Source organism: Canis lupus, chromosome 1, assembly GCF_048164855.1.
Source record: "Canis lupus baileyi chromosome 1, mCanLup2.hap1, whole genome shotgun sequence".
NCBI lineage: Eukaryota > Metazoa > Chordata > Mammalia > Carnivora > Canidae > Canis > Canis lupus.
Window position 1 is genome coordinate 105,136,302 of NC_132838.1, and position 26,772 is coordinate 105,163,073.

General features: G+C 41.5%; 2 protein-coding genes across 2 annotated transcripts in view; both read right to left on the reverse strand.

The window, feature by feature from the left end:
* LOC140607990 (uncharacterized) overlaps positions 1–11,424 on the reverse strand; it is a 202,933-nt gene extending 191,509 nt beyond the window's left edge. The window contains exons 1-2 of the mRNA XM_072782719.1: positions 11,323–11,424; positions 10,640–11,232 (exon numbers count right to left, since the gene is read on the reverse strand). Of these exons, the coding sequence (XP_072638820.1) occupies positions 10,640–11,232; positions 11,323–11,424 (695 nt within the window). The remainder of the gene's footprint in view (positions 1–10,639; positions 11,233–11,322) is intronic.
* Positions 11,425–24,449: 13,025 nt separating this feature from the next.
* The window catches only part of LOC140608016 (uncharacterized), a 66,249-nt gene continuing 63,926 nt past the window's right edge, over positions 24,450–26,772 (reverse strand). Inside the window, 2 exon segments of the mRNA XM_072782827.1 lie at positions 24,450–24,636; positions 24,638–25,824. Coding sequence (XP_072638928.1) covers positions 24,583–24,636; positions 24,638–25,824 — 1,241 coding nt within the window. The 3' untranslated portion in view covers positions 24,450–24,582.

Sequence of the window (26,772 nt, forward strand, 5' to 3'; positions counted from 1 at the left end):
AAATGGCATTTCAGGAAGTCACTTCCTCTCTGCCACCTGACCCTTACTGGTGTTCACATCTTTGACGCCTTCCCACGCACCTGGGTTTTGCTGCTAGTTTCACCCCACTCTTGAGGTTCCAGAGCTCTCCCGTGCTCCACAATGGAGTTCATATTCAGCTCAGAAAGAGATTCCTGTTGACATGGAAACCGGTAGATGATGTCCTTGGGTATTCCCAGCCCTTTGTCAGCTGAGACCAAGGACATTCATTACAGATGGGTCTAGAATAGCACTTCACAAATTTGTTCACTGACACTTTTCTTCCAAATGCTTAAAAATGTTTGACACATACAGATATCCAGCTCTCTTCCCAGAGCTACTGAATCAAAATTACAGGAGTAAAACCAGGCAATCTGATATTTTAAAGTTTTGACATGAGGTCTTGTTCCTCCTCAACCTCTAGCACCACCACTAACCTGCAAGTAGTGAGCATATCATCTGATAAAAGGGTGGGGGTTGAAATTCAGATGCGGTTGAAATTCAGATGATGCAGCATTTTATTTCTGAATCAACAGGACTTTAATCTCAATCAAGCAGGGCAGGGGCTCCCAAGAAACTCTCAACAGAAACACAAAGATAACTCAGGCAGTTCCCAACCTCTGTAGGGAAACTAATCTTCACCCAGGGAGACCAGGTTCCTCTACCTCTCCAATATCACATCCCTGTACAAGACCCTCTGAGCAAAGTCCAAGCACTCCCACTCCTCCTCAGATAAATCTATGGCCACATCCCTAATATAAACAGTTGCTGAAATGAAAGCACATTTCACCAAGAGGCCAGCAGGAAAGTACTTATTTCACAAAAATGAGAGAAGGAAAGAGATCGAAGGGTCAGTTAGAAATGAGTGCTCAGATACATCTACAAAAGAGCATTTCAAGTCATACATCCCATATTTGGATTTGTTAGACTTTTCCATCAGAGAATTTCCATCTGCTAAACTATTGAGATTTTACAATATTGTGCAAGATAAATTATATACATACAATACTGCATACGTGAAAATTGCTGAAAATAGATCTTAAAAGTTCTCATCCAAGAAAAAGAATTCTTTTTTTCTTTTTTTAAGATTTTATTTATTTATTCATGAGAGACCCCAAGAGATAGGCAGAGATATAGGCAGAGCGGAGAGCAGGCTCCATGCAGGGAGCCCGATATGGGACTTGATCCCAGGGACTGCGGGATCATGTCCTGAGCCAAAGGCAGACGCTCAACCGCTGAGCCACCCAGGAGTCCCAAGAAAAAAAATTCTTGTAACAATGTTTGTTAACGGATGTTAACTAGATTTACTGTGGTGATTGTTTCACAATTTATACAAATACTGAATCATTATTTTGTACACCAGAAACTAATATATGTCAATATTCCTAAATTTAATAAAATGATTAAAACAAAAGGGAAATAATGAACTCTATATATACCTAATGAAATGGAGAAGTGAAGTAGAGGGTATAATATGATGACTGAATGGAAAAGAAAGGTACTTTTCATGGTCACTTTAGGTAGTGTTTTAAGTACAAAACCAGAGTGGAATGCCATGGCAACCTTGTAGAGATGGGCTATTTTCAGCCCTGACAGATGAACTAGTCAGTTTGGGCTTTGAGTACCATAAACAGTTCAATAGTAAACAATATTGGTCAGAAGTAATCCCAAAAAAAGGGAAGGAGAACAACAGAAGTTAAGCAGTTTGCCTGAGGTCACCACATGAGTCTCTGGAAGAAATATTAGTGCTATTCCAGATTCTAGACACAAGGACTTTCTCTGGTATACCATGAGGATATTTTCATTTACAATTATCACCTCAAATGATGCTCTTCCAGAGTTATAAAACTCACAGAAAGAATGCAAAGCTTGGAACCTCAATGCAATATATGAGTAAGCAAAAAGATTTTTTAAAAAGCCAAGAAACAAAACGTGAAATAAGAGAAAAGGAAGTTGATACTCAGAAGATGAATATACTTTTGTAAATAATGTACTGACAAGCAAAGAATATCTAAGAAAATGTATTTTTCTACTTTTAAGAGAATACAAGTAGAATTTCGTGAAATTAAAATACATCAGAAAAAAATAATGGTACAGAAGAAAAAACAACATGATCTTCTACATTAGGACAAAGAAAAATTAAAGATGCCTGAGATTTAAGGATGTTTGTTAACCTTCCACTGATATATTCATGGAAGATAGGTCAACAAACCGACATCACACTAGCATTGGAAGTTAGTATCACCGGTCAAGAGAATGATTTTCTAGTCACCAAATTACTAAATGGGCCTCTAAGAGACAATAGTGGGCCCAGGAAGAATAGAAGATTTATATTATCTCCACAATACATTCAAATATAGAGATGAGATTATTATTTGAAGGAAAGGAAAAAAATATACACAATGAAAAGATGTTGACCAGTGATAAACTATATATGAGTTCTATATAGTATGTTGTACACATTAAATGACAGCTAACGTCTACATGAGCTAGAGCATGAATAGTGTCTTCAGGATGACGAAGTGCACAGTAGCATCAACGAAAGGTGAAAATTGGAAAAATGGGAAACTGATGATATCAGAACAGATCAGAAGTTTTGAACACTCCCCATATGGTAAGCGTTACTCTAAAGCTTTACAAGTGCTAACTTGTATAAAGACATAGCATCCAATTAAATTAGTATTTGTTCCCATCTTACATTTGACCCAACTCTGTCACACACACTCTAAGGATGTGCCTCTGGTCGAACAGGTAATAAATGGCAGAGCTTGCACCAGAACCAAAGGGTCAGGCTTTATTTAGGATGGAACCCACAGCACCATTGTTAAAGTAACGCATACAACAGTAAAAGTCTGTTGACAGAGAGTTTCCTAATGGAGAATACCTGAAACAAGTTCAAGGATGAAACAGAAACCTGTCCCCATTAGGAGGTGATATTACAACAAAGACCTGGGGAAGGAAGTTCACCACATGCATTTGAAGAGTCAGAGAATTCTAGGCAGAGGGACCACCCTTGGAAAAGCCCTGAGGCAGTGCTGACCCTGGTCCCAGCAACAGCAAAAACAACTTGGGCCTTAATCCCAGTAAGGGAGGAGACAAGCAGGGGATCAGGTCACAGAAGTAGATCAGGAATGGGTGGCCATGGTCTTCAGAAACTGTTCTCCCCTTTCCCAAGTGAATTTTGGAAGCCATGTAGTCTCTCACCCATCTTAAGTTAGTATCTAATTTTTTTTTTACCTATCTTAAGTGAAAACACACACACAATGTATTTTGCTGTAATATTTTGAAAACATGCTGTGTACTTCGAAAATATGCCAAGATATCACCCCAGGAAGATGGCATTGCTCTTAACTGGGAGGTGGAGGACTGCAAGGAACAAAATTGTGGGAGTTCAGGAGGTCATGTTTGGACACTGTAAGGTGGAGATGCCTGTTAGATGTGCGAGCACAGGCGACAAGGAGACACCTGGAAAACACAATCTGGCATTCAGGGTGGAGGTCTGAAATGGAGTGTGGACCTAGGAGACCTCAGGGTGTTCAAAGCCCTGAGATGTGGTACCATGGAAAGTCAACAGGTATAGATGGAGAAGAGGCCCAAAACTAGCTTTCCTCCAATCAGAGAGCAAGGAGCTGAGAAAAAAATCAGCAGAGCAAACTGAGAAGTGAACAAGGTAGAGAGAAGAAAATTGAAACAGGCATACAGATGACAGATTTGTCAATAGTGGGATGTCCTAAAGCCATGAAAAAATGATCTTTTAAGGAAGAAGGAGTAATCACACTATTCAACATGTTGCTCATCAGACAGTTGAGGACAGTGAATTAACCAATATTTCTAGAGAACAGGACATCACTGCCCCTGACAAGGAGAGTGGAACAGTAGATGGGAAAGCCTGATTGGATAAGGGTCAAGTATACACTGCAGGCAACACTGAGGAGAGAATACAATGACGATGTTTGCATATTTTGCTCTGACTGTGAGCAAAAAAAAAAAAAAGGCTCTTATTAAAGGAGAAGACATCCATAAAAGAAATTTTTTGTTGTAAACATGAGAGAATGTAGTGAATAAAGGGCTTTGTTAAGGTTAGGCTATACCACAGTCTGTGTATGATAACAAAAATAATTCTCTAGAGGTAAAAATGGAGCGCATGTGGTCAGGATGCAAATTTCACCCTGGGACCTGAAGGGTGTGGGAGGTAGTGCACACTCTCAGGGTGGGGGAACAGCTGGGTGCAGGGATAGTCCATTCCTTATTCATAGTGAAGAAGATCTAGACATTGAGGCAGGCAGAGGGCCCAGTCAGGAAGATCTCTTTCCCATCATTCCCAGGTGCTCAGACAGATGGTCTTGGACTGAAAATGAAGATGGGAAAGAAGGAGCTGCCTTTCTCAGGGGCTCTAGAGGAAAAGGTATGGTAGGCAAATACGGAAATTCCAGACGAGGTAGTCCAGAAATTGAGTTAAGACCAGTCAACCTGGATCCCTGGGTGGCTCAGCGGTTTAGTGCCTGCCTTTGGCCCAGGGCGTGATCCTGGAGTCCCGGGATCAAGTTCCGCATCAGGCTCCCTGCCCGGAGCCTGCTTCTCCCTCTGCCTGTGTCTCTGCCTCTCTCTTTCTTTCATGAATAAATAAAATCTTAAAAAAAAAAAAAAAAAAAAAAAAAAAAGGCCAGTCAACCTGGGTTTATGTTTTCCTCCAGCTGTGATGGAAGACAGAACAAAGTAGGCAGGGCTGGATGAGATGATGTGGAGGCGAAAGCAAGGAAATCTAGGGAATGGTTACATCAGTCCTTTGTCTGGGGGGCACTTAAATTGTGTGGCTGTTAGTAAGTGAAAGATTTGTCTGTCACCATCTTTTAAAATAACCTAGATGAGGAGGAGAGTATATTCAGGATACTGGGGTTTACCATTTATAACCCTAGAAGAGGAAAAAACCTGCATTTAGTCCAGACCCCACATGTACTGCATGAATGTTTGAAGGTTTCAAGCATAACCTTCATGCTCTGGGCTGATGTATGCAAAGGTCCTGGTTATCCTTAACACAGTCTTCTCACAAGTGAAGGGGAAGCTGACCAGGGACAGCAGAGAAGGACAGAGCCACAGGTCCTTCACTGAGACCACTCTCCTCATTCCCAGCAGGTAAGAAGGGCACATGTAAAAAACCCATGGAGTTGAACTGTTGCCATAGCTACCTTGGGCTGAGCACACCCACTTCAGCAGTAAAGGCACCTGAAGGCTGGGAGGAGAGGTCTCTGGGCTGCTGAGACTCACTGATGGAGAGACAATCCTGGTATCTAAGATTTCTTTCTTTCTTTCTTTCTTTCTTTCTTTCTTTCTTTCTTTCTTTCTTTCTTTCTTTTTTTTTGGTATCTAAGATTTCTGACTTTGCAATGACATTTTGGCTGAAATATTCATGGCCCCAGATCCTGAATTATTTGGTCTAAGACTGTACAAACTGAGAGTAGAGTAGGAAGTGTCTGTGAATAGCACAGTACAGGAGAAGCTGAAAGACTGGCAGGAGGGATACAGTAGTGGCGCCGACTGACCAACTTTTCCCCTTAGGTCACCCACCTGTGGAAGCACCCACTTTGCCATTCCAGAAAAGATGAAGGATGAAGGGGAAATCGTGTAGATAGGGCGAGCGTGTGCCTTTGGGGAAAATAACGTTTTTTCTAAATAGAATGGCATTTCATCAGCCAGTCTTTATAAACTTCAGAGCACCGAATCACCCAGGGAGGAGAACTTCTTTCTCCAGTTCCCGTGCCTCCATTCCAATCCTGGAGCTTTAACTCATGTAAGGGCAAATAAATAATTATAATGATAAAATTCTGACAAAAAAAAAAAAATAGTTAAGAGGCTTTCTTCCCCTGTTTTCATAGAGCATTTACTAAAAACAAGAACATTTTCAATTATAAATTCTTTCTCTCCTCCATAAGCCTCTGGCCACTTTTACAGCCCAAGAATGTTTTTCTTAGGATCCAGGAGCTATTATCTTTGAAACATAAATATCAAGGAAGACTGTGCCCATCTGCCATTACAAGTAAAAAGACAAATTCAATCAGGTATCTGGTGCCAAGGTATAAAAACGCTGTCACAGAGCCAAGAGAATTTTTACTTTTACCTTGAATCAAGACCATTTGCTAACACAAAATCACCACACAATTACCACAATGATACAGGATGAACTATGCCATCAATCCTCTTGAGACTAGTTGTTTAGTTTGCAGACATGGGTATAACATGTACCTGGTTGGCAATAAAGAAAGGATGAAATAAATAAAACCTTAAAAAAAAAAAAAAAAAAAAAAAGATCTCATTGATCCAGGGCAGCCCAGGTGGCTCAGTGGTTTAGCGCCACCGTCAGCCCAAGGCGTGATCCCGGAGACCCAGGATCGAGTCCTATGTCGGGCTCCCTGCATGGAGCCTGCTTCTCCCTCTGCCTGTGTCTCTGCCTCTCTCTCATGAATAAATAAATAAAATCTTTAAAAAAGAAAGAAAAGAAGGAAGGAAGGAAGGAAGGAAGGAAGGAAGGAAGGAAGGAAGGAAGGAAGGAAGGAAGGAAGGAAGGAAACAAACATTTCTTTCTGCCTTTGAAATCTTGTTGGCAATTCCCTGTGATGTGCATCATATTCTGGCTTAATACTCACTCAATAATAAAACTGTTTTGTCTTCAACTTTGGTGGAGAGGTTTCTCTGGGTAGCCAGAAATATTGTCTTTACTGTATTTCTCCAACACCCCACCCTTAGTGTTTGCCATCCTTTCCAAATGCTTCCCAGGATGCAGTGACCTCTTCCTTCTTGGAGAAACCTGCCCCATATTTAGTTTAAAACATCTGTCCCTCTGCTCTCCAGCTACCTTGTGATTCTGCATGTCTGTGTACACGTGTGCACACATGTTGGGAAGGGCAGGGAGAGGCCAATATGGAGAAGCCAGCACTGGCTTGGCAGAAAAGAAGTAGTAGCTGCATCTTTTCCTCAAGCACAATCCCAAGGATAAGCCTTTGAGCGGCAGATCACTGTAGTGGTGTCTATGCTCTGATTCCTGGGATAATATGCCTTTATATTCACAGCCTCTCCCCAGCTGTGCCCAGTGATACACCTTCGGAAAGCCCTACCTGCCACCTGCCTCCTGGGCACCTTTTTCCCTCCTGGACTCAGACACTCTTACAAACCTCCCATGATCTCCAATGTATTCCCTGAACACTCCATCAGGATCCCTCTATTCAGCTATGGAGTCCCACAGCACATTCCAGACCCCAACAACTCCAGTATTTATGATGGAATAATACACATAAAGATGTCCAAGGACCCACTAACCCCTGATGCCATATTTTCATTTACAATGACCTCATTCCAAATGCTGGCACTTCCATAATCTACCAAATAAAATAATGTCTCTAATGACATACATATTCCAACAAGATCTAGCACCTTCTATGGAAGCACCCCAAATTATCATTTACATACCCCCAAATGCATGTAAAACCTTGGCTTCCAACCTAGTGACAGTTCCCCTAAAATACCAAAAGTAACCCCCAAATCTTCTCTATTTTTCCTATAATTCCACTATCAGTTGGATAATGAGTCTTGCCCTCAAGAGACCCTACAGAAGTCACTTGTGGAGTGGAAGCTGCAGTGCAACTCTTGGATCCACCCACTCAAGACCAAGGCACTCATGTCCATGTAGACTGAAGGGTAAAGAGCCAGTCATGATGCCCAAGGAACGAAAAGTTCAGCCCAGTACAAGGACAAAGACCTGAGACAGAAAAGGTTTTGGTGTTTGGTAACAGAGGAAAGGCAAATGTGACTAAGGCACAGGTAGCTCTAAGAGGGTAAGCTCTCAATATGAGGCTGGCAGGAGTCCTGATGACACAGAGCTCAGCAGCCTCAGTAAAGAGCCTGGATATGCAGGGATGGGGAAGTGGGAGGTAAAGGGGTAAAATATACATTTCTTAAAATTTACCATTTTAACACATTTTACTTACTATATAGTTCAGTGGTATTAAGGACATTCACACTCTTATGCAACCATCACCACCTCTATCTCAGGAACTTTTTTATTTTTTAAAAGATTTTATTTGATAGAGAGAGTGAGCAAGAGCACGTGCACACACAAGGACAAGGTGGTGGGTAAGGGGAGCAGAAAGAAAAGGAGAAGCAGACTCCCTGCTGAGCAGAGAGCCCCGTGTGGGGCTTGATCCCAGGACCCTGGCATCAAGACCTGAGTTAAAGGCTGACGCTTAACTGATTGAGCCACCCAGGCGCCCCTATCCCTGGAAATTTTATCTTCCCAAAACTCTATAGCCATCGAACAATAACTGCCCATACCTCCTTGTCCCCAGCCACTGGCAACCACCACTCTACTTTTCTATATCTATGAATTTGGCTACTTAAGGTAATTTATATAAGTGGATAAACACATTTGGCCTTCTGTATCTGGCTTTTTATGCAATTAGCATATTTCCAAAGTTTATCCATGTTGTAGACTATTTCAGAATTACCTTCCTAAATTTTTAAGGCTGAGCAATGCTCTCTGTTGGATGTATACACCACCTTCATTTACCCATTCATCCACTGATGCACATTTGGGTTGTATTTATCATTTTGGCTATTATGAATGCTGTAATGAACACAAGTGTAAAAATACCTCTTGGGGTCCCTGCTTTCTATTTCATTGGTACATACCCAGAAGTGATATTGGTGGGGGATCCCTGGGTGGCTCAGTGGTTTAGCCCCTGCCTTAGGCACAGGGCGTGATCCTGGAGTCCTGGGGTAGAGTTCCCCATCAGGCTCCGTGCATGAAGCCTGCTTCTCCCTCTGCCTATGTCTCTGCCTCTCTCTCTGTGTCTCTCATGAATAAATAAAATCTTAAAAAAAAAAAAAAAAAAAAAGAAGTGGAATTGGTGGATCAATGGGCAATGGGTAATTCTATCTTTAATGTTTTGGAAATCACTACACTCTTTTTCATAGGGGCTACACCATTACATTCCCGAAGGATTCGACTCCTTCAGATCTTCTCCAACACTTATTTTGGTTTTGTTTTGATAATAGACATTGCTAAGAGTGTGAAGAGTATCAAGGGTATCTCAATGTGGTTTATATTTGCTTTCCAAAATGATAACTGATATCGAGCATTTTTTCATTGGCTTACTGTATGCCTCGTCTTTGAAGAACTGTCTAATCAAGTCTTTTGCCCGTTTTTATTTTTTTATTTTTAGTTTTTTAAAGATGGGATGTTCCCATTTTTATTATATTTTTTTAAAAGATTTATTTATTTATTCATGAGAGACACAGAGAGAGAGAGAGAGAGAGAGAGAGGCAGAGACACAGGAGGAGGGAGAAGCAGGCCCCATGCCGGTAGCCGGATGTGTGACTGGATACTGGGACTCCAGGATCATGCCCTGGGCCAAAGGCAGGCGGCGCTAAACCGCTGAGCCACCCAGGGATCCCCCTTTTGCCCGTTTTTAAAATTGAGTTGTATGTTTTAGTAATTCCTGAATTGTAGGTCTTCATATATTCTGGATATTAGTTCCTTATAAAATATGTGATTGGCAAATATCTTCTCCCATTCTGTGGAGAATTGCTTTTCCCCATCAATAAATTTCTGATGTACAAAATGTTTAATTTCGATTAAGCCCATTTATCTATTTCATCCCAAGCTGCCTATGCTTTTTGGTGACATATCCAAGAGCATGGATTTTTTTATGATGGCAGTGGGAAACCTGTGGAGAGTTTAATGCTGGAACTGACAAGATCTGACTTCAGATTTACTCTGTAAATTTATTGTCTGAGCCTTTGCCCTGCTTCTTTCCTCAGTTTTTATCATTGTTGGGCTGGGGCCATCTTTAGCTTCTAAGTACCACTGTTACCCTCTTGCAGAAAAGTGCCACACAGACACACATACAAAACTGCCAGTCACTTCAGGGTTCAGAAACCCTGCTCTTGTCCATCATCTCCACGCTGCAGCTGGGTTCACTAAGGTGCAGAAGGAAAGCTTTTTTCACAAATTCCCTCAGAACATCTGACTTCAGGGAGAATTGCGTCTAACTGAATTTTGAAAGCGCGGCCTAAATGAAGCAGGGGGCACTTCGTCTTTATCAGCTCGTAACCTTTTAAAAAAATTCCAGGATCCGGAGGTTCTACGTGTAACTCTCGATCCAGGATCGAGAGTTCAGGCCCCACGGAGTCCTGGCCTCCCTTCCGCAGCCACGGCTTCCACGAGGCCCCCCAATCCTCGCCTGGGGGAGGGGACCCGCTCCGTGACTCCCCGCCGCCTCCCGGACCTAAGTCCCTCCTGAGAGCCCGCCCCGAAGAGAGGGCCCTTCCCGGGCATCGGTCCTCTCTCCACAGGCGGGGCTGCCCCGCGGAGACCTCAGGAGGCTGGGGGTCTGCGCGATCCCAGGGCCAGGGGCAGCCGCCGGGCCGGGCTGCGGGGCGAGGCGCACGCGCCCCTCTCCCTGTTCTCACGCGGCGCGAGGGGCAGGGGCGCCGGGGACTGCGTGGGCCCGAGGCTCGGAAGACCCCAGGCGGGGATGGCCTCTGAACCAGCTGAACCAAAACCAGCCGGACCTCCGGGGCCGCAGCGCCGCCCGCAGGGATCCGTGTCTCTCGGCGACGCGGGACTTACCGCGGTGGGAGGCGCAGGTGAGGGGACGCTAACGTGCGTGGAGAACCCAGAACAAGGGGTGCAGGCCTGAGGACAGAGACGCTCACGTGGAGAACAGAAAACACCGAAAACAGTCGAAACCTTGGCGATCTTCTAACGGCTCTAGCCGCTTGGGGGAGGGGAGGCTGTAAAAACTGCGCGTGCGCGCCGGTAGAAGGGCGGCACTGAGGCGTGGCCTTGGGGGGAGCGCTTCCGGCAAAGGGTCGGGGTAAGAGGTTTCGGGAGAGTGCGAGAACTTGGCGGACCCGGGCTGGGGCGTGTCCCTCCCGGCAATAGCCCGGCGGGTTGTGAAGAATGGGCTGGCCTGGACGCTCTCCTACTGAGGGTGGGGTTGGGGCGGGGCCTGGGAGAAGCGCTTCCGGCGACGACCGGGACGCGCGCTCTGGCCACACTAGGCCGTAGAGCCCGGGCTGGGGTGGGGCGGGGCTTTGGGGAAGCGCTTCCGGTAATGGGAGGGAAACGGATAGGACTCCTGGAGAAAGGAAGGCGAGTGGGGCGGTACCCAGGCGGAGAGCTTTTAATACTGCGCGCCCACAAGGGTCCTCCTGGCTGGACTTTCAGGAGCGAGGCCCCGACTGTTGGGCGGGGTCTTGGGTGGGGCTTGGTTTCCTCCCGACTCGCCCCCAAGGTTCGGAATTTCCAACCCTTGAGTTTATGTCATGTCGAGGATTGCTGCCTGCGTATTCTAAATTGATGTCTGACGTAGAGCTATAGTCGTTTGGGCCGATTGTGTCGAAACCTAACATGTTTACGTTTTCTGAAAGTGAGGCGAAAAAACAGCTTTATCAAAAAAAAAAAACAAAAAAAACCAGCTTTATCATAGAGGTAGTTATGTGCTTCCTGGAAGAGGCGAGCCAGACTCGGTGGTCTGGGACCTCGTCTTCCATGGGGAGTGGATGTGGGGCCAGCGCTGGATCCAGAATTTAATTGAAGCAATTTAGTTAAGCGAGAAATGAACCCATCTGTACTAGAGTTGCAAACTGGAATGTGAAGTGTGAAAACTTATGCGAAATGTGCCATTTTTACCAACATTATTTGGTCACAATTCAGCTAGAAATCCACCATAAGGAAAATTCTGGAAAAAGCACAAATACGTGGAGGTTAAATAACATGCTACTAAACAATAAGTCAAATAATAAAAAGATCAAAACTTACATGGAAACAAATGAAAATTAAAAAAGAAAACTGTCTAAAATCTTTGGGATGCAGCAAAAGCCGTTGTAACAGGAAAGCAATACAGGCCTGCGTCCAGAAGCAAGAAAATCCCAAATAAACAACTTACACTAGAGGGAGCTAGAAAAAGAACGAACAAAACCCAAAACCAGCAGAAGTGAGGAAATAATAAAGATTAAAACAGAAATAGATGAAATAAAAACTAAGAAAATAATAACAAAAATAATAAAACCAGGAGCTGGTTCTTTGAAAGGATCAGCAAAAATCAATAAACCTCTAGTTGAGCTCATCAAAAAAAGGAAGAAAGGACTCATAAAATCAGAAATGAAAGAGGAGAAATAACAGCTGACACCACAGAAATATAAATATTTGTAAAAGAATATGAAAAACTATATGCCAACATATTAGACAATCTAGAAGAAATGGATAGGTTTCCAGAAACATAAATTACCAAAACTGAAGTAGGAAGAAATAGAAAATTTGTTTTTGTTTTTGTTTTTGTCTTTGTCTTTGAAATAGAAAATTTGAATGACCAATTACCAGCAATGAAATTGAATTAGTAATCAGAACAGTCCCAACAAACAAAATTCCAGGAGTAGATGGCTTCACAGGCAATACCCTGATCCCTAAATCAGATAAAGACACCACAAAAAAAAAAAAGAGAGAGAGAGGCCAATATTCTTGATGGACATAGATGCAGAAATCCTCAACAAAATACCAGCAAACCAAATCCAACAATATATTTAAAAAATCACTCACTGCAGTCAAGCAGAATTTATTCCCAGGATGCAAGTGTGGCTCAATATTCACAAATCAATGTGATAAGTCACATCAGTAAGAGAAAGTATAAAAAATATGATTATTTCAATAGATGGAGAAAGCATTTGACAAAGTACAACGTCCATTTATACGTCCATTTATGATAACCCTCAGCAAAGTAGGTTTAGCAGGAACATACCTCACCGTAATAAAAGGCATAATAAAATAGGGATAAAGTTAACAAAAGAGATGAAACTCTTCTACTCTGAAAATTATAAAACATTGATGAAAGAAACTGAAGAAAACACAAAGAAATGGAAAGCCACTCCATACTCACACATTGGAAGAAAAAAAATTGTTAAAATGTCTACACTACCCAAAGCAATCTACACATCTAATAAAATCCCTATCAAAATACCAACAGCATTTTTCACCTAGAACTAGAACAAGCAACCTTAAAGTCTGTTTGGAAACACAAAAGACCTTGACTAGCCAAAGCAGGAAAATAATAAGGAAGAGGAGGGGAAGGGAAATAAAAAAATTAAAAAAAAAAAAAAAAAAACCCGGAGCTACCACAATACTGGACTTCAAGTTCTATCACAAAATTTTAGTAATCAAAACAGTATGATACTAGCACAAAAATAGACACATCAATAGAACAGAATAAAAAACCCAGAAATAAACCCAAAATTAAATGGTCAATTAACCTCTGACAAAGGAGGCAAGAATATGCAATGAGAAAAAGTCTCTTCAAAAAACTGTATTGGGAAAACTGGACTACTTAAATTATACACAAAAATAAACTCACAATGGATTCAGAGACCTGAAACCATAAAAATCCTAGAAGAGAGACAATGGTTTCTCTGGCGTTGGCCAGAGCAACATTTTCCTAGGCAAGGGAAATAAAAATAAACTATTGGGACTATATAAAAATAAAAATTAAAAAAAACTTCTGCACAGTGAAGGAAACAATCAAAAAAACTAAAAGGCAGCCTATAGGAATGGGAGAAGGTATTTGCAAATGGCATATCTGATAAAGGGTTAGTATCCAAAAAATATAAAGAACTGATACAGCTCAACATAATCCAATTTTAAAAATGGGCAGAAAGCATGAATAGACATTTATCCAAAGATGACATCCAGATGATCAATAGATACTTGAAAAGATGCTCAACATCACTGATCGTCAGGGAAACACAAGTCAAAACTACAATGAGATAGGAACTCACACCTGTCAGAATGGCTAAAATGCAAACTAGGGGCAGTGTGGGTGGCTCAGGGGTTCAGTGCCTGCCTTCGGCCCAGGGTGTGATCCTAGAGACCCGGGATCAAGTCCCACGTCGGGCTCCCTGCATGGAGCCTGCTTCTCACCTCTGCCTGTGTCTCTGCCTTTCTCTTTCTCTCTCTGTGTGTCTCTCATGAATAAATAAAATCTTTAAAAAATAATAAAAATAAGGGGCAGCCCGGGTTGCTCAGTGGTTTAGCGCTGCCTTTGGCCCAGGGCCTGATCCTGGAGACCTGGGATCAAGTCCCGCGTCAGGCTCCCTGCATGGAGCCTGCTTCTCCCTCTGCCTGTGTCTCTGCCTCTCCCTCTCTCTCTCTCTGTCTCTCATGAATAAATAAACAAAATCTCTAAAGAAAATAAAATAATAAAATGGAAAACAGGGGAAAACGAGTGCTGGTGAGGGTGTGAAGAGAAAAGAAATCTCTTGCCTCTGTTGGTACGAATGCAAACTGGTACAGCCACTGTGAAAAATGGTATGGAGGTTTCTCAAAAAGTTAAAAATAGAACTACCCTATAATCTGTGGGTTGCACTGCTGGGTGTTTACCCCCAAAACTCAGAAACAGTAATTTTCAAAAGGACACATGCACCCTGATGTTTATTGCAACATTATTTACAATGGCCAAATTATGGAAGGAGTCCAAGTATCTATCAATAGATGAATGGATAAAGAAGATGCGGTATACATACATACAGTGGAATATTATTCAGACATATAAAAGAATGAAATCTTCATTGTTTGTAACATGGATAGAGCTAGAGAGTATAATGCTAAGTGAAATAAGCTAGTCCGAGAAATACAAATAGCATATGATTACACTACTATGTGGAATTTTAGAAAACAAGTGAGCAAAGGGAAACAAGAAAGACAAACTAGGAAATAGAGTCTTAAGTATTGAGAACAAATTGGTGGTTACCAGAGAAGAGATGGGTAAGGGGGTGGGCTAAATAGGTGATGGAGATTAAGGAATACATTTGTCCAGATGAGCACTGGGTGAGGTATGAAAGTGTTGAATCACTATATTGTACACCTGAAACTAATATTATGCTATATGTTACCTAATTAGAATTTAAATTTTAAAAACTTAATAGAATAGTAAAATACAAATTAAAAAAACTAGCAGCAAACAGTATCAAGTTTCTATCTTTACAGGAAGAGGGGAGGGAAAAGAAAGGAACATTGATGCTAGTTTATAAGACAAATACATAACTTTTTTTTCTTTCAGCTCTTAAAAATCTGCCTGAAGACCACAAAGACCACCACCACATATTTAAAAAATCAGCCTGGTTCTCCTGCCCACTCTCCATGCTATGAACTATAATTGAAGGCAGAAGGGTGGAGGTTGGCAAGGGTGAGAGGAAACTGGGCACAGTTGGCCTTTGAGTGGCAGGTAACCTCTGAAACCTGATGGTCCATGGCAGTCAATGATTGCACACCTACAGGACCTTTCTGCCTCCCCCCAAACTTGCAGAAGAATGCTCATTGAAAAGAAACCACTTTCCTTTCAGGGTTTATCCTCTGGTTGCTCCAGACTTAGGATTTCAAAGGAAGGTGAAAGGAGGTAAGAGGACTTAAAAAAAGGAGGATGGAGTAATTAAAAAGAAATGATATTTCCAAAGCTATAGCCTATGCCCCCAAAGTGATCAAATCCGTATTAACTTGAGAAAGTGTTAAGAAGAGCTCCATCTAAAGCACCAAATGACTACACCCATGAGAAAATACAGGAAGACCAAAACATCAGTTTGATTTTTAAGAAGCGTTACTCCACTGGTGTGACCCAGACGCCACCACCAGCACCTAGCCCGCGCTGTTCCCTCAGTGAAAGTGGGAAAGGAACGATGTGGAAGTTCCAAGTGCAGACTGTGTGGCCTTGAGCTCCCTGGCCTCCGGTAGGAGCCAGGTGGGGAAACCACATGTCAGTGGAGGCCGGGGACTGGAAGGTTCTACCGCCCCGGAAGGGAAGCGCAGTGGAGCCACCTGCAGCCAGAGGCTGGGGGCACAGTGCAGTCTCCGCTGGCTCCCTGCCGACCTCGACCTGGGGTGTCTCCCAGGCAGGCTGAGTGGCCCGCACTGGCTGCACAGGACCCTTCTCTGCAGGGATGCATCCACCGGCAGCGGCCTTACCCCCAGTGTGGCTGAGCACCCAGTGCTTTGGGACCCGCCCAGCACATACCCTCACTCCACCTTCTTGTCCCTCAGCTTTGGCCTGTTTCACTGCAACACCCCAGGAGAGTTTCCCACAGATACCCCAACTGCCCACAGAGATTCACCCCCTGAAGACTGGGCAGCCTCTCTGCGCCATGCTGTGCAGTGGCCTCAGTGGCGCTCTGCATCTGACCGTGTAAAAGCTGGCCTCCCAGGGTGGCTTGGGCCACCGGAGCATCATCCTGCCTGTTCGCCTAGGCCTCGGTGTGCGTGGTGCCAACTTAGCTGCAGGTCCTGTCTATGGAACCACTTTGAGAGCTGGAGACTGAAAGGAGGCATCCAATCAAGGGACTGGAAAGGGGGCAGTGACAGTACTTACTCTGTGAAGGTTCCAGCTTGTCACTGCCTTGCCCTCCTCACGGTCTGGCCCACACCCTGGGTTCCCCCACCGTACGGGGCCAGGGTGTGGGAAACCAATCAGCGAGTAAGCAGAACCGAGATGGAAGTGGTGCTTCAGCAGCTACAGGGAAGGGGCTCAAAAACTTTTGGTTTCGCTGAGTTTTAGGGGGACCAGGAGGCTGAAGGAGGCCTGGAGGAAGGCACCTGAGCATGTATATAAGTAGATAATCTTGCTTGCAGGGAATGCCAGGGCAGGTGGGGTGTGGGGAATCACACACTTGTATTTGAACTGTGTGAGCAAGTTGGACGAGTCTGGTGCTTGGAGGTTTTCCATGAAGTGGATAGGTCTACATCACAGAACCAAGGACCTACTTCCAAAGTAAAGGGCCTGGGAACAGGTGGTGTTTAATGGTGACCAAAGGGGAAGATTCTTTAAGGGATAGAAATCAGCTCTAGGTCATGCTTCATGCTCTCACCAGGTTTTCTGTTCCTCTTCTTACCTGGTGGTTTCTCTAACCAAAGTCAGAGAAAGTCCAGTCCCACTGATGTCCAGCCACCTTGCACCCAGCCCCGGGGCCCACGTGCAGCTAAAGCTGGGGAGGCAATCCACTAAAATCAGATGTGCTTATCTGGCAGCACTTAGCTGCAGGTTTCCATCCCAGCAGCGCTCTCTCCTTCACAGGAGCCCGACTCCCCCTAGAGGCACTGCCCTCCCCCGTCTTTTTCCAAAACGCCTGGCTTTCAGCTAAGTTCTCAGGAAACAGTCCAACTTTCCCAACACCAAGCCTGTCCTCAGGGCTCCCAGGGGTGTTAGGTGTGGGCAGGCATAGCAGCTCCAGGTCTTCCCTGAGGTGCAGCCAACACTGGCTATCATGGTCCCTCAAGTCCCAAAATCCCAGGCAGCTTGGGTGGCTACTGGCAAGCTCTCCCGGATTCAAGTGGCTACATCTAGAAAGCATTTACACAGCCACTAGGGTGGGTGGTGTGCCTACATGACTCCAACAGAGCATGCAAAGGGTACTGTGGATATGCTCCTAGAGTCCCATTGTGAGAAAGGGAGAGTCTGATATATGGACCCATCCCATGCACTGGAAAGTGGGAGCTAGGGGGAAGTTTCACCTGAAAGTGAGAAGTGCTGCTACCTGTGGGAGCTTTTCCTCAGGATAAGAATAATAGCAGAGTATTAAAAACTTAGACTAGTAACAACAATAAACATGTCCAGGGACTTGATAGATCTTTGAAATGGCACTTGAATATGGCTGTTGTCTGTTCCTGTCACGTACAAACACATCACTAAGTCGAGAGATGTTGCTTAAAATTACAGAACTATGATTGTCTAACGAACCAATGGTGAGTATTGTGAAGAATATCCCACTGCAATGGACATCATAAATGTAGTCTGTACATCATATTCCCATGCAGGATCCTCTGACTCTGAAGCACAAACAATTAACAGTCACTGCAAGCTGGCAGAATGGCTTCAGGAATGTGACCAACAGAACAATCCTTATCACAGACAGTATTCAGAATCGTAGATCTCTCTTCTCTACCATTATCTCTTTTACTCCACTGGGCACAACATGAGGTCCACAGATTTGACTATCAAGCACCTAATTATGGCCTACTCTTAAGCCCTTTCTAAAGGAGTCTACCAGACAGTGGCAGTTCTTGATTTGAAAGATTTCTTTGATGATGTCAGATACAAACTTTTCTACCTTCACAGTGCGGGTGTGTCCATCAGCAGCTCCTGTTTTTTTTTTTTGTTTGTTTGTTTGTTTTTAAAGCACCTGCCTCTTGAGTAAGTTCCAGGCCATCACAATCAGCCCCAGAAATTCCACCATGGGCAGACCTTAAGGTGAAAGCTCCCAGGCACATTAGCTTTGTTTTCTTGCACTGGATCCTGCCAGTACTAGGAAATAGCTTTCCCTGTATTTGACTGACAAATGAAATAACGCAAACCTCACAATGAAAAAGGATTTGGGACACTGTTCTGGTAGATAACCACAAAACCACAGTCACTACAGGCAACATTTTTATTATCCTCTGATATTTGCTGCTCCATGGTTTCCATCCTGCACAAGCACAAGTCAGACACATTCATAGCAACAATCTCTCTCCAAGATCCTCCCTCGGGTCCAGTCACCCCAGGAATCCTTCTCCTTGGGCGCACCCTTGTATCATTTTATACCATGTCCTCCACCTCCAAGTCTGCATTGTTCTTATTAATAATCCCAGTTGGTTGCTGGTGAACATCTCTACCTTAACAACGGATCTTTCCCAAGTGTCAGTCCCTTTGTTCTCCTGAGCCATGGCTCCAGTGTGTCCAGGCTCTGCTTTGTCTGGAAAAGTAACAAAATCTCCTGATCTCATCAGAAAGGAAAAGTGGGGCATCTATCTGGCTTAGTCGGTAGAGCTGCGACTCTTGATCATGCTCAGAATTCAAGCCCCACATTGGGCACAGAGTTCACATAAAAAAAGAAATGAAACAGTTGTTTATGCACAGCATCTATTGTTTATTCACTTCTCTTCACAGAGTTCTACAGTGAAGACACAGTCACCTTACACAAGATGTTGGATAGACAGTTGTGTCCAATAAACCATGAACACAACTGTAAATGTAATTTTACATTTATAATTATGTAATTATTACATAAATCCTCACATAATTGTAATGTTTATAGTGAAGTAGTTCAGAGTCGATGAAATAAAACGTGGGTACTGCCATAACCTGGATATTATGTCTTTGAGTGTGTAACTTTCAACTTGACATAACACATTTATCTAGAAATTAACATGGAATAACTAGTAAAGTTCATGGAAAAGGAACAGTATGTGAGATGGCCATTCAAGAAACTGAACAAAATGCCCTCTGGGAAAAATGAAATAGAATGGGGTGAAACGGAAGTGGGAATCAGGTTCACGTAGCAGGTATATTTGGGACCACGTTATGAAATTAGTACATTACAACATTACAGAGATAGTGGTCACTGGAAAGATAATTTTATGGAGGGAGAGAATAATTTTTTTCCTGTAGAAACATCCAGATTAAACTGCAGTGGGAAAAATGAAAGTGCAAAGATGTATGGCTAATTGCTTAAAAGACATCAGGTGAGTGAGAGACAAAAAGGTAAAATGTCTAGGAAAAATTGGCATGAGTTTTGGCAACTGTGGAGAATAGATTTTTCTGTATAATGTGAAGATGACAATTCTCATGTTGTAAAGAAAGAGACCTGGGGGCATTCAGTGGAGTTTTTGACTAAACCTGTAGGAACAGGAACAGTCATTTAGAGGGAAAGTCAAGAATCCTGTTGGAGTTTGTGGCAGGAGGATTTCCACAGGGGCAAAATAGTCACTCAAGTAGAAGAAACATTATAATATAGCTATCTCTGTGTTTACCAAACAAAGCTGTACTAAAATACTAAGGATTCAATAGTTTTAAGAGAATTAGTTTGACATAATGAATATTATTATAATAAATTTTGTGGCACAGAAATAGAGAAACACTATTTTTTTTTGAGAAACACTATTTTTAAGATGATAAGGGACACTTAGAAATATTTACCACACATCAGATCACAAGTCAAGATGCAATACACAAACACATTTGTACATGTCTGTGCATGTGTGAATGTGTGGGGAGTTGTCAGCCTGATTGTTATTGAGTAATAGTATTAAAAAAACTGTACATTAATAAATGGAATAGTACCACTTACAATTATCATAATGACAGCCTATGTTGACTCTATTATACAGTCCTGTTGGCAGTTTACTAGGTTAAAATGCCATGAAATTGTATTTCATTAATTTTATTTAATCCTAATATTTTAACTTATGAGAAAACCCTCACTGAATAGAGTCCAACAATGTTAGAATGTAACAAGAGCTACACATTTATGTTCAATATAACTGTGTTTACTTGGGATTAGATTTACCAATTTATTGCATGTTCTTCATTACCCATGGTCTATTTTATTTTTCTATCTTCTGTGTAAATTTCCAATTATTCTCTACCCTTTATTTAGGTTTTATACTATCTTCATGTTTCACCTAGGAATTAGAATACATTATTTTAAAAACAAATTACAGTAGTATTTAATGTCTTTACAAGAACAATGTAAGGACATAAAAACAATCTACTTACCTTCTACTGAATTTTTAAAAGTTGGTGATAGGCATTTAAAAACAATTTTTAAAGATTCATGTATAGGTCTTAAGTACAAAGCACAGTAAAATGGCACAAAGTGAACACATCTCTGTATCCATTTCCTAGTTAAAAAAAAAACCCACAGATTTTCAGCCCCCAAAACCTCCTTGTTAAGCCTCCCAGTTACTACCCACCACAGTAAACAGTAATGTGACATTTAACATAGATCACTCTTCAAAGTGCCTTTTTGGCACTTTATAGAAATGGACCTATATAGGATGGACTCTTCTGTATTTGGCTCCACATTCCAAATGTTGTGAACTTATCCTTATTATCACATGTTGTAGGTCATTTATTAGCATTAGTTCCACTGTGTGGACTCTAACATTTAATAGAATTCCATTGTGTAAACATCTAGCAATTACTTTAATCTTTCCACTCTTGATACACACACGGGTGGTTTTCAGTGTGGAGCTATTATGAATAGCTCTGCTATGTAAATTCTAGAACTTGTGCTTTGGTGACACATGCATAAACTTCTGTTGGTTACATATGTAAGAGTAAATTTCATAGTCATAGGCTTACATCTATTCAGCTTTAGTTCATACTTCCAATACTTTTCAAAATGTCTTACCAATTTTCACAACCATCACCATTTGTGATTCCATATTTACCCACATTCTTCAGGATGAGCTGAAAGTAGAGCAGTCCTGGTGAAACAAACTCCCAGGCATTTGCCATCAGTGCACGGGTGAGAATATAGCACATTTGTCTTGACCCTGCTGTCAATGTTTCACTATGTAGATGAATTCTTTGTTGGAAAGTTGGAGACATTAGTCTCAATAGCCCTATCTAGGACATTCCTTCTCTAATAGGTAAGTCTGATAAAATGTAACAAATTCAGAGTCCTTTTCCAGTTAAAGTTTATTGGAATTATGTAGGCAATGTGCAATGCTCATTCCAGCAATAAAGAAAAATACACTGTTGTGTCTTCCCCACTACCGGAACCCAAAAAAGAAAGGAAGAAAAGAAGGAAGAGAGGGAAGGAGGGAAGGCAGAAGGCAGGAAGGAAGGAGAAAAGAAAAAAGAAAAGAAAAAGAAAGGACCCAGCCCCTCAACAGACTTCTGGAGTATAAGAAGTCTAAATGCAAAACTGTGCCAGATTCTGTCATTTAGAGTCTCTGAAGAAGGCAAGCAGTTTCCCATCTTGAAGACTCCTTTGAGGTTTGGACTTAGGTTTGACATAACAGGTAAATTGCTTTGGAAAACAGCCATTAGCTTGCTACTGAACATTTGTAAAAAATGAAGCCTGACCGATTCAGCACTTGTGATTGTCTACTGTAACATTCCTATGTTGATGAATCAACTTGGACCCTACAACCAACAAGGCAGAAAGATCCTAAAAGACTTGGCTGGTCAGAGATGGTACTTAAGAATGAATCCCGATTGGCATCAGCAACATATCAACTCTACAGGAATGAATCGTATCCGCAGCCTGAAGCAAAGCCCCTGGCATTGTGAAGACCTCGGCGATCCTAGATTCCCGTCTGACACTGGTCCACTGACGGTTCACCTACGCTGAAACCTCATGGGTTCACTGGGCTGGATGTTTGGCCTCTGCATTGGACATGTGGAAATGAGAGCTGATGCGGTTGTTTTACTCAGTGGTCAGAATCCAGGATCTTGGGCTATTGCTCATGTTGGAACTATTTGACATACCACTTGAAAAACTATACGCTGAGATTAAGGGCACCAATCTTGGTGTAAGATGCAGAAAACATCAGTAGTGCTGTTAAGGGAAAGATGGAAGCTTCATTCATTTAGACATGAAGAGAATTTCAATGGTGCTTCTGTATTTGTCGTCCCCTTTCCTCAGACCATCTGCCCACTTTATGCAGGATTAGAAGTGGCTCCAGAACAAAATATCTACCAATGCATAATAAAGCCAACACTGTAAATATCCAATCCTTTGGTTCTGATGATTCAGTTCTTAAAAGCAGAGTAAACTGCACATTATATGGGGTGGAGGCATAATCCATTACGGTTCCAGAAATTTACCAAAGAGATGACAAGTTTTAAGAATTTCAGTTTTAAGAACGACTTTTGGAATTACCTATAATGTCCTTCATTCCTATATGAATAAAGAGCTGCACCTGAACTTTCTAAAAGCCACAGCACATCATGTTGCCTTTTTTATTTTGAAGTAATTTTCTATACACAAATTGTGCAAAGATCATATGAAAAAGTCCTTGTAAACTTCACCCAGGTCCCTCAGATAGTTTACATGTTACATAATATACTATGGGATCACTCTATGACCCAGCAAACAAATTTACATCCAAAATCAGGGAGAAAATGTTTCTACCCAAAAGCTGTTACTGTGCTGGAGATTCCTGTAAAGATGACAACTAAGGAGTCAGCTATAGACAAGTGCTTGACACTCAAATCTATGGACCTTAATCTTCACCTATGACAAAAAGGAAAACTTACTGGTAAAGAAAGAAGAAATTCCCTAGGATTCTAATCAGTATCTGTGATAAGAAGACCATTTCTACTGTCAATAACCGGTAGGCCATCTGAGGGTTCATTCACAATGAGTGATGTTCTTCCTTTGGGGGATGCTGCATGGGAACCTGAGGCTTCACCTATATTTACCATTTCAAGTGAAATCCAGTATTTTTCACTTACACGTACTTCCCATTAAGAAATTTAATTTTAGCTCCATTAAGAGACTTCTGAGAGTTAACTGGGCAACTCTAAAGAACACTCATAATGTAAGAATCTCTGATGTCAAGGCACTTAAAAGACTTCATTCCTCCCAAAATCAAGGATGGGACTACTACTACTACACCCATTCTAAGGAGAACTTAGGCACACAGGGTTAGGTGATTTCACTATCTTCCCATCTTGTTTAGCAGCAGACTAGGGACTTAAACTTACTGGGGGAGGTACCAATGCACATGATTTAACCATTATGATTTATTGAAAAAGCTGGATGGTTGTACTCATACTTTAGATTACTAGTATATTATAATTCTGTCTGTGATCCAATTTCCATTTATGTGCAAAGATTTTAAATGCTAATACATAGATGCATAAAGCATCTGAGATCTTAATATAACTGCAGATACTCTGATTGTACGGAAGACATGAAGACATGCAGAATCATGCCCCATGACCAAGTTGGACTTAATAACTGCAAGATTCATTTGGTATTAATATGGTAACAGAGAGTCCTTTGTTTTTATGCCAGGAACAAGACAGAGTGGCACCTGGCACCAGAACTTCTGAACTATTGCATGCAAAATGCCCCCAAGTATGGTAGATAAAATACTAATGTGCAAGTATACCAAGGCTGCAGGATCCAAGATTACAGTACAAGTTAACTCTCTTCCTAGATACCACCAATGAACAAGTAAATTGAAAATTAAAAAAAAGAAAGAAAATTAAAAACAAAACACCATTTATGTTAGGACCCAAACAAAAGGTTCCATCACAGACACAACTGTGGCAACACATGGAAGGTCTGCGATGATTCAATAATAAAGTAACCTCATCAAGAATTCTAAAAGGACAAATGACTGTATAAACTGAAGCTAAGTGGGCATTTCCACATATGCCCCTGCTCCTTTGACATCAATTGTCTCAGGAATTTTAAATCATTTTGAGTTTTACTTTTCCTGCAGAGTTTAACATCTTACTTGATTAATCAAGAACTAGTCTTAGTTCTCACTAAGAATTCTTTCATATACAGTACATCATACAACCTACTTAAGCAATTTATCACATGTTGTATTTGTAGGGTTTTCTCCAATGTGAAATCTTTGGTGATTCTTGAGGTTAAGTCATGGCATGAAGGCCATGCCATTTTCTTGTAGTTTTTTTTTTTTTTTTTTTGCAGTATGCATTCCCTCATGACTCCAAAGTTGAGAACATCTAATAAAACCTTACCACAGGCTCTACATCTGTATCTTCCCTCTATGTATATTTTGATGTCTATTCAAGCTTGAGTACTGCTTAAAGGCTTTGCCACATTCATGACATTTGTAAGGTTTCTCACCAGTATGGATTCTCTGATGAACGATAAGGCTTGAATTCTGACTAAAGGCCTTGTCACACACATTACATTTATATGGTCTCTCTCCAGCATGAATTCTCTTATGTTGAGTAAGGTTTGAACTCCCGGTGAAGGCCTTTCCACATTCATTACATTTGTAAGGTTTCTCTCCAGTATGAATTCTCTCATGACCCCAAAGGTGAGAACGGGTGATAAATTCCTTACCACACTGATTACATTTGTAAGGTTTCTCTCCAGAATGGATTCTTTTATGTTGAACAAGATTTGAACACTCAGAAAAGGCTTTGCCACACTCATCGCATTTGTAAGGCTTCTCTCCAGTATGAATTCGCTCATGTCCCCAAAGGTGTGAACGTATCATAAAATCCTTACCACATACATTACATTTATATGGTTTCTCTCCAGTATGGATTCTCTGATGCCTTGTGAGGTTTGAGAATCTGTTAAAGACTTTGCTACACTCATTACATTTGTAAGGTTTTGGCTCAGAATGAATTCTTTGATGATTAGCTAAGGTTGAGCAATGGCTAAAAGTCTTCCCACACTCACTACATTTATAAGGTTTTTCTCTTTTGGGTGTTTTCTGTTGTGTCTGTAATGAAGGATGCATAAGAACCTTCTCATATTTATTTAAAATGTTGGTTTTGACACTAGAAGGAATTCTTTGAAGTGGTGAAACTGAGGACATTTTGGTAGACTTCTCAACTTGATTATTTTCATAAACTTCCTCATGGGTTTGAAATCTCTGCAGTTGAGCCACATGTGAATGAGAGCTTAATCCAAGCCTACTGTCCAAACGATTTTTGTTCTTGCTTCCTGAATAGCCTACCTTGCTTTTTAGTGCCTTATTAATTATATCATGTTTGTAATATTGAGATTTACTACTTTTTATGGAAACACTATGCTTTACAGAGAAATTATTCCTGAATTTTTGATGTTCTTGGTCTTCTCTACAAGTGAGATTTTTGTAATGGGATACAGTCATTCCTTCATTTTTTTCTTCAGATAGCCACTGAGTCTTACATCTGTTCACATCTTGCTGGACTTCTCTCAAATCAAAGTCATGAAGTCTATGTCTTTCCAAAATCAATGTTTGGAATAATTCTCCATTATTAATGTCATCTTTTGGTGGTAATTCTTTGCTCATACATCTAGTAGAGAAATCTGTAATATATAAATAATGATAAGCTTCATATTAACCAGTTTTTTTTTTAATTTTCTTATTTATTTATGATAGTCACACACAGACAGAGAGGCAGAGACATAGGCAGAAGGAGAAGCAGGCTCCATGCACCGGGAGCCCGACGTGGGACTCGATCCCGGGTCTCCAGGATCGCGCCCTGGGCCAAAGGCAGGCGCCAAACCGCTGCGCCACCCAGGGATCCCTATATTAACCAGTTTGAAGATGGATATTTTATACATGAAAAAGTATTATACCAGGGGAACCTGGGTGGCTCAGTTGGGTGTCTGCCTTCAGCTCAGGTCATGATCCCAGCATCCTAGGATCAAGCCCCTCGTCAGGGTCCCTGCTCAGTGGGGAGCCTGCTTCTCCCTCTACCTCTGCCACTCTTCTTGCTTATGTGTGTGCTCTCTCTCTCAAGTAAATAAAATCTTTTTTTAAAAAAGATATTATAAATTGAACACCAATAAAAATTATTTTATTAAAAAAATTATAAAAAAATAAAAAATAAAAAAATATTATACCAGAAGTATAATTCATAACTAACAGAGTTATTAAGCTTCTCAACCATGATGTGCAAATGTTTAGAAACACAAGATGCCTCAGCAATGAAAAAGTAATTACACATAGTTCAAATTATTTTCAGGAAGCTTATTTTCAAATGTTCTGTGGTCAAAAGTTCAACTGCCCTGAAGTACAGAAATTTTTCACAGGCATCCCAAAACTTAAAAACCTCATAGGAGGGACATAGGTGAATCATACTTGAAAAAACGTATTAAATTCAATTACTGAATGTGTTGTATACAATATTAAAACAACATTTAAGGATAATAAAATATTCTTCTGAATACTTCTTTTTTTTTTTTTTTTTTAAAGATTTTATTTATTTATTCATGATAGTCACAGAGAGAGAGAGAGAGGCAGAGACACAG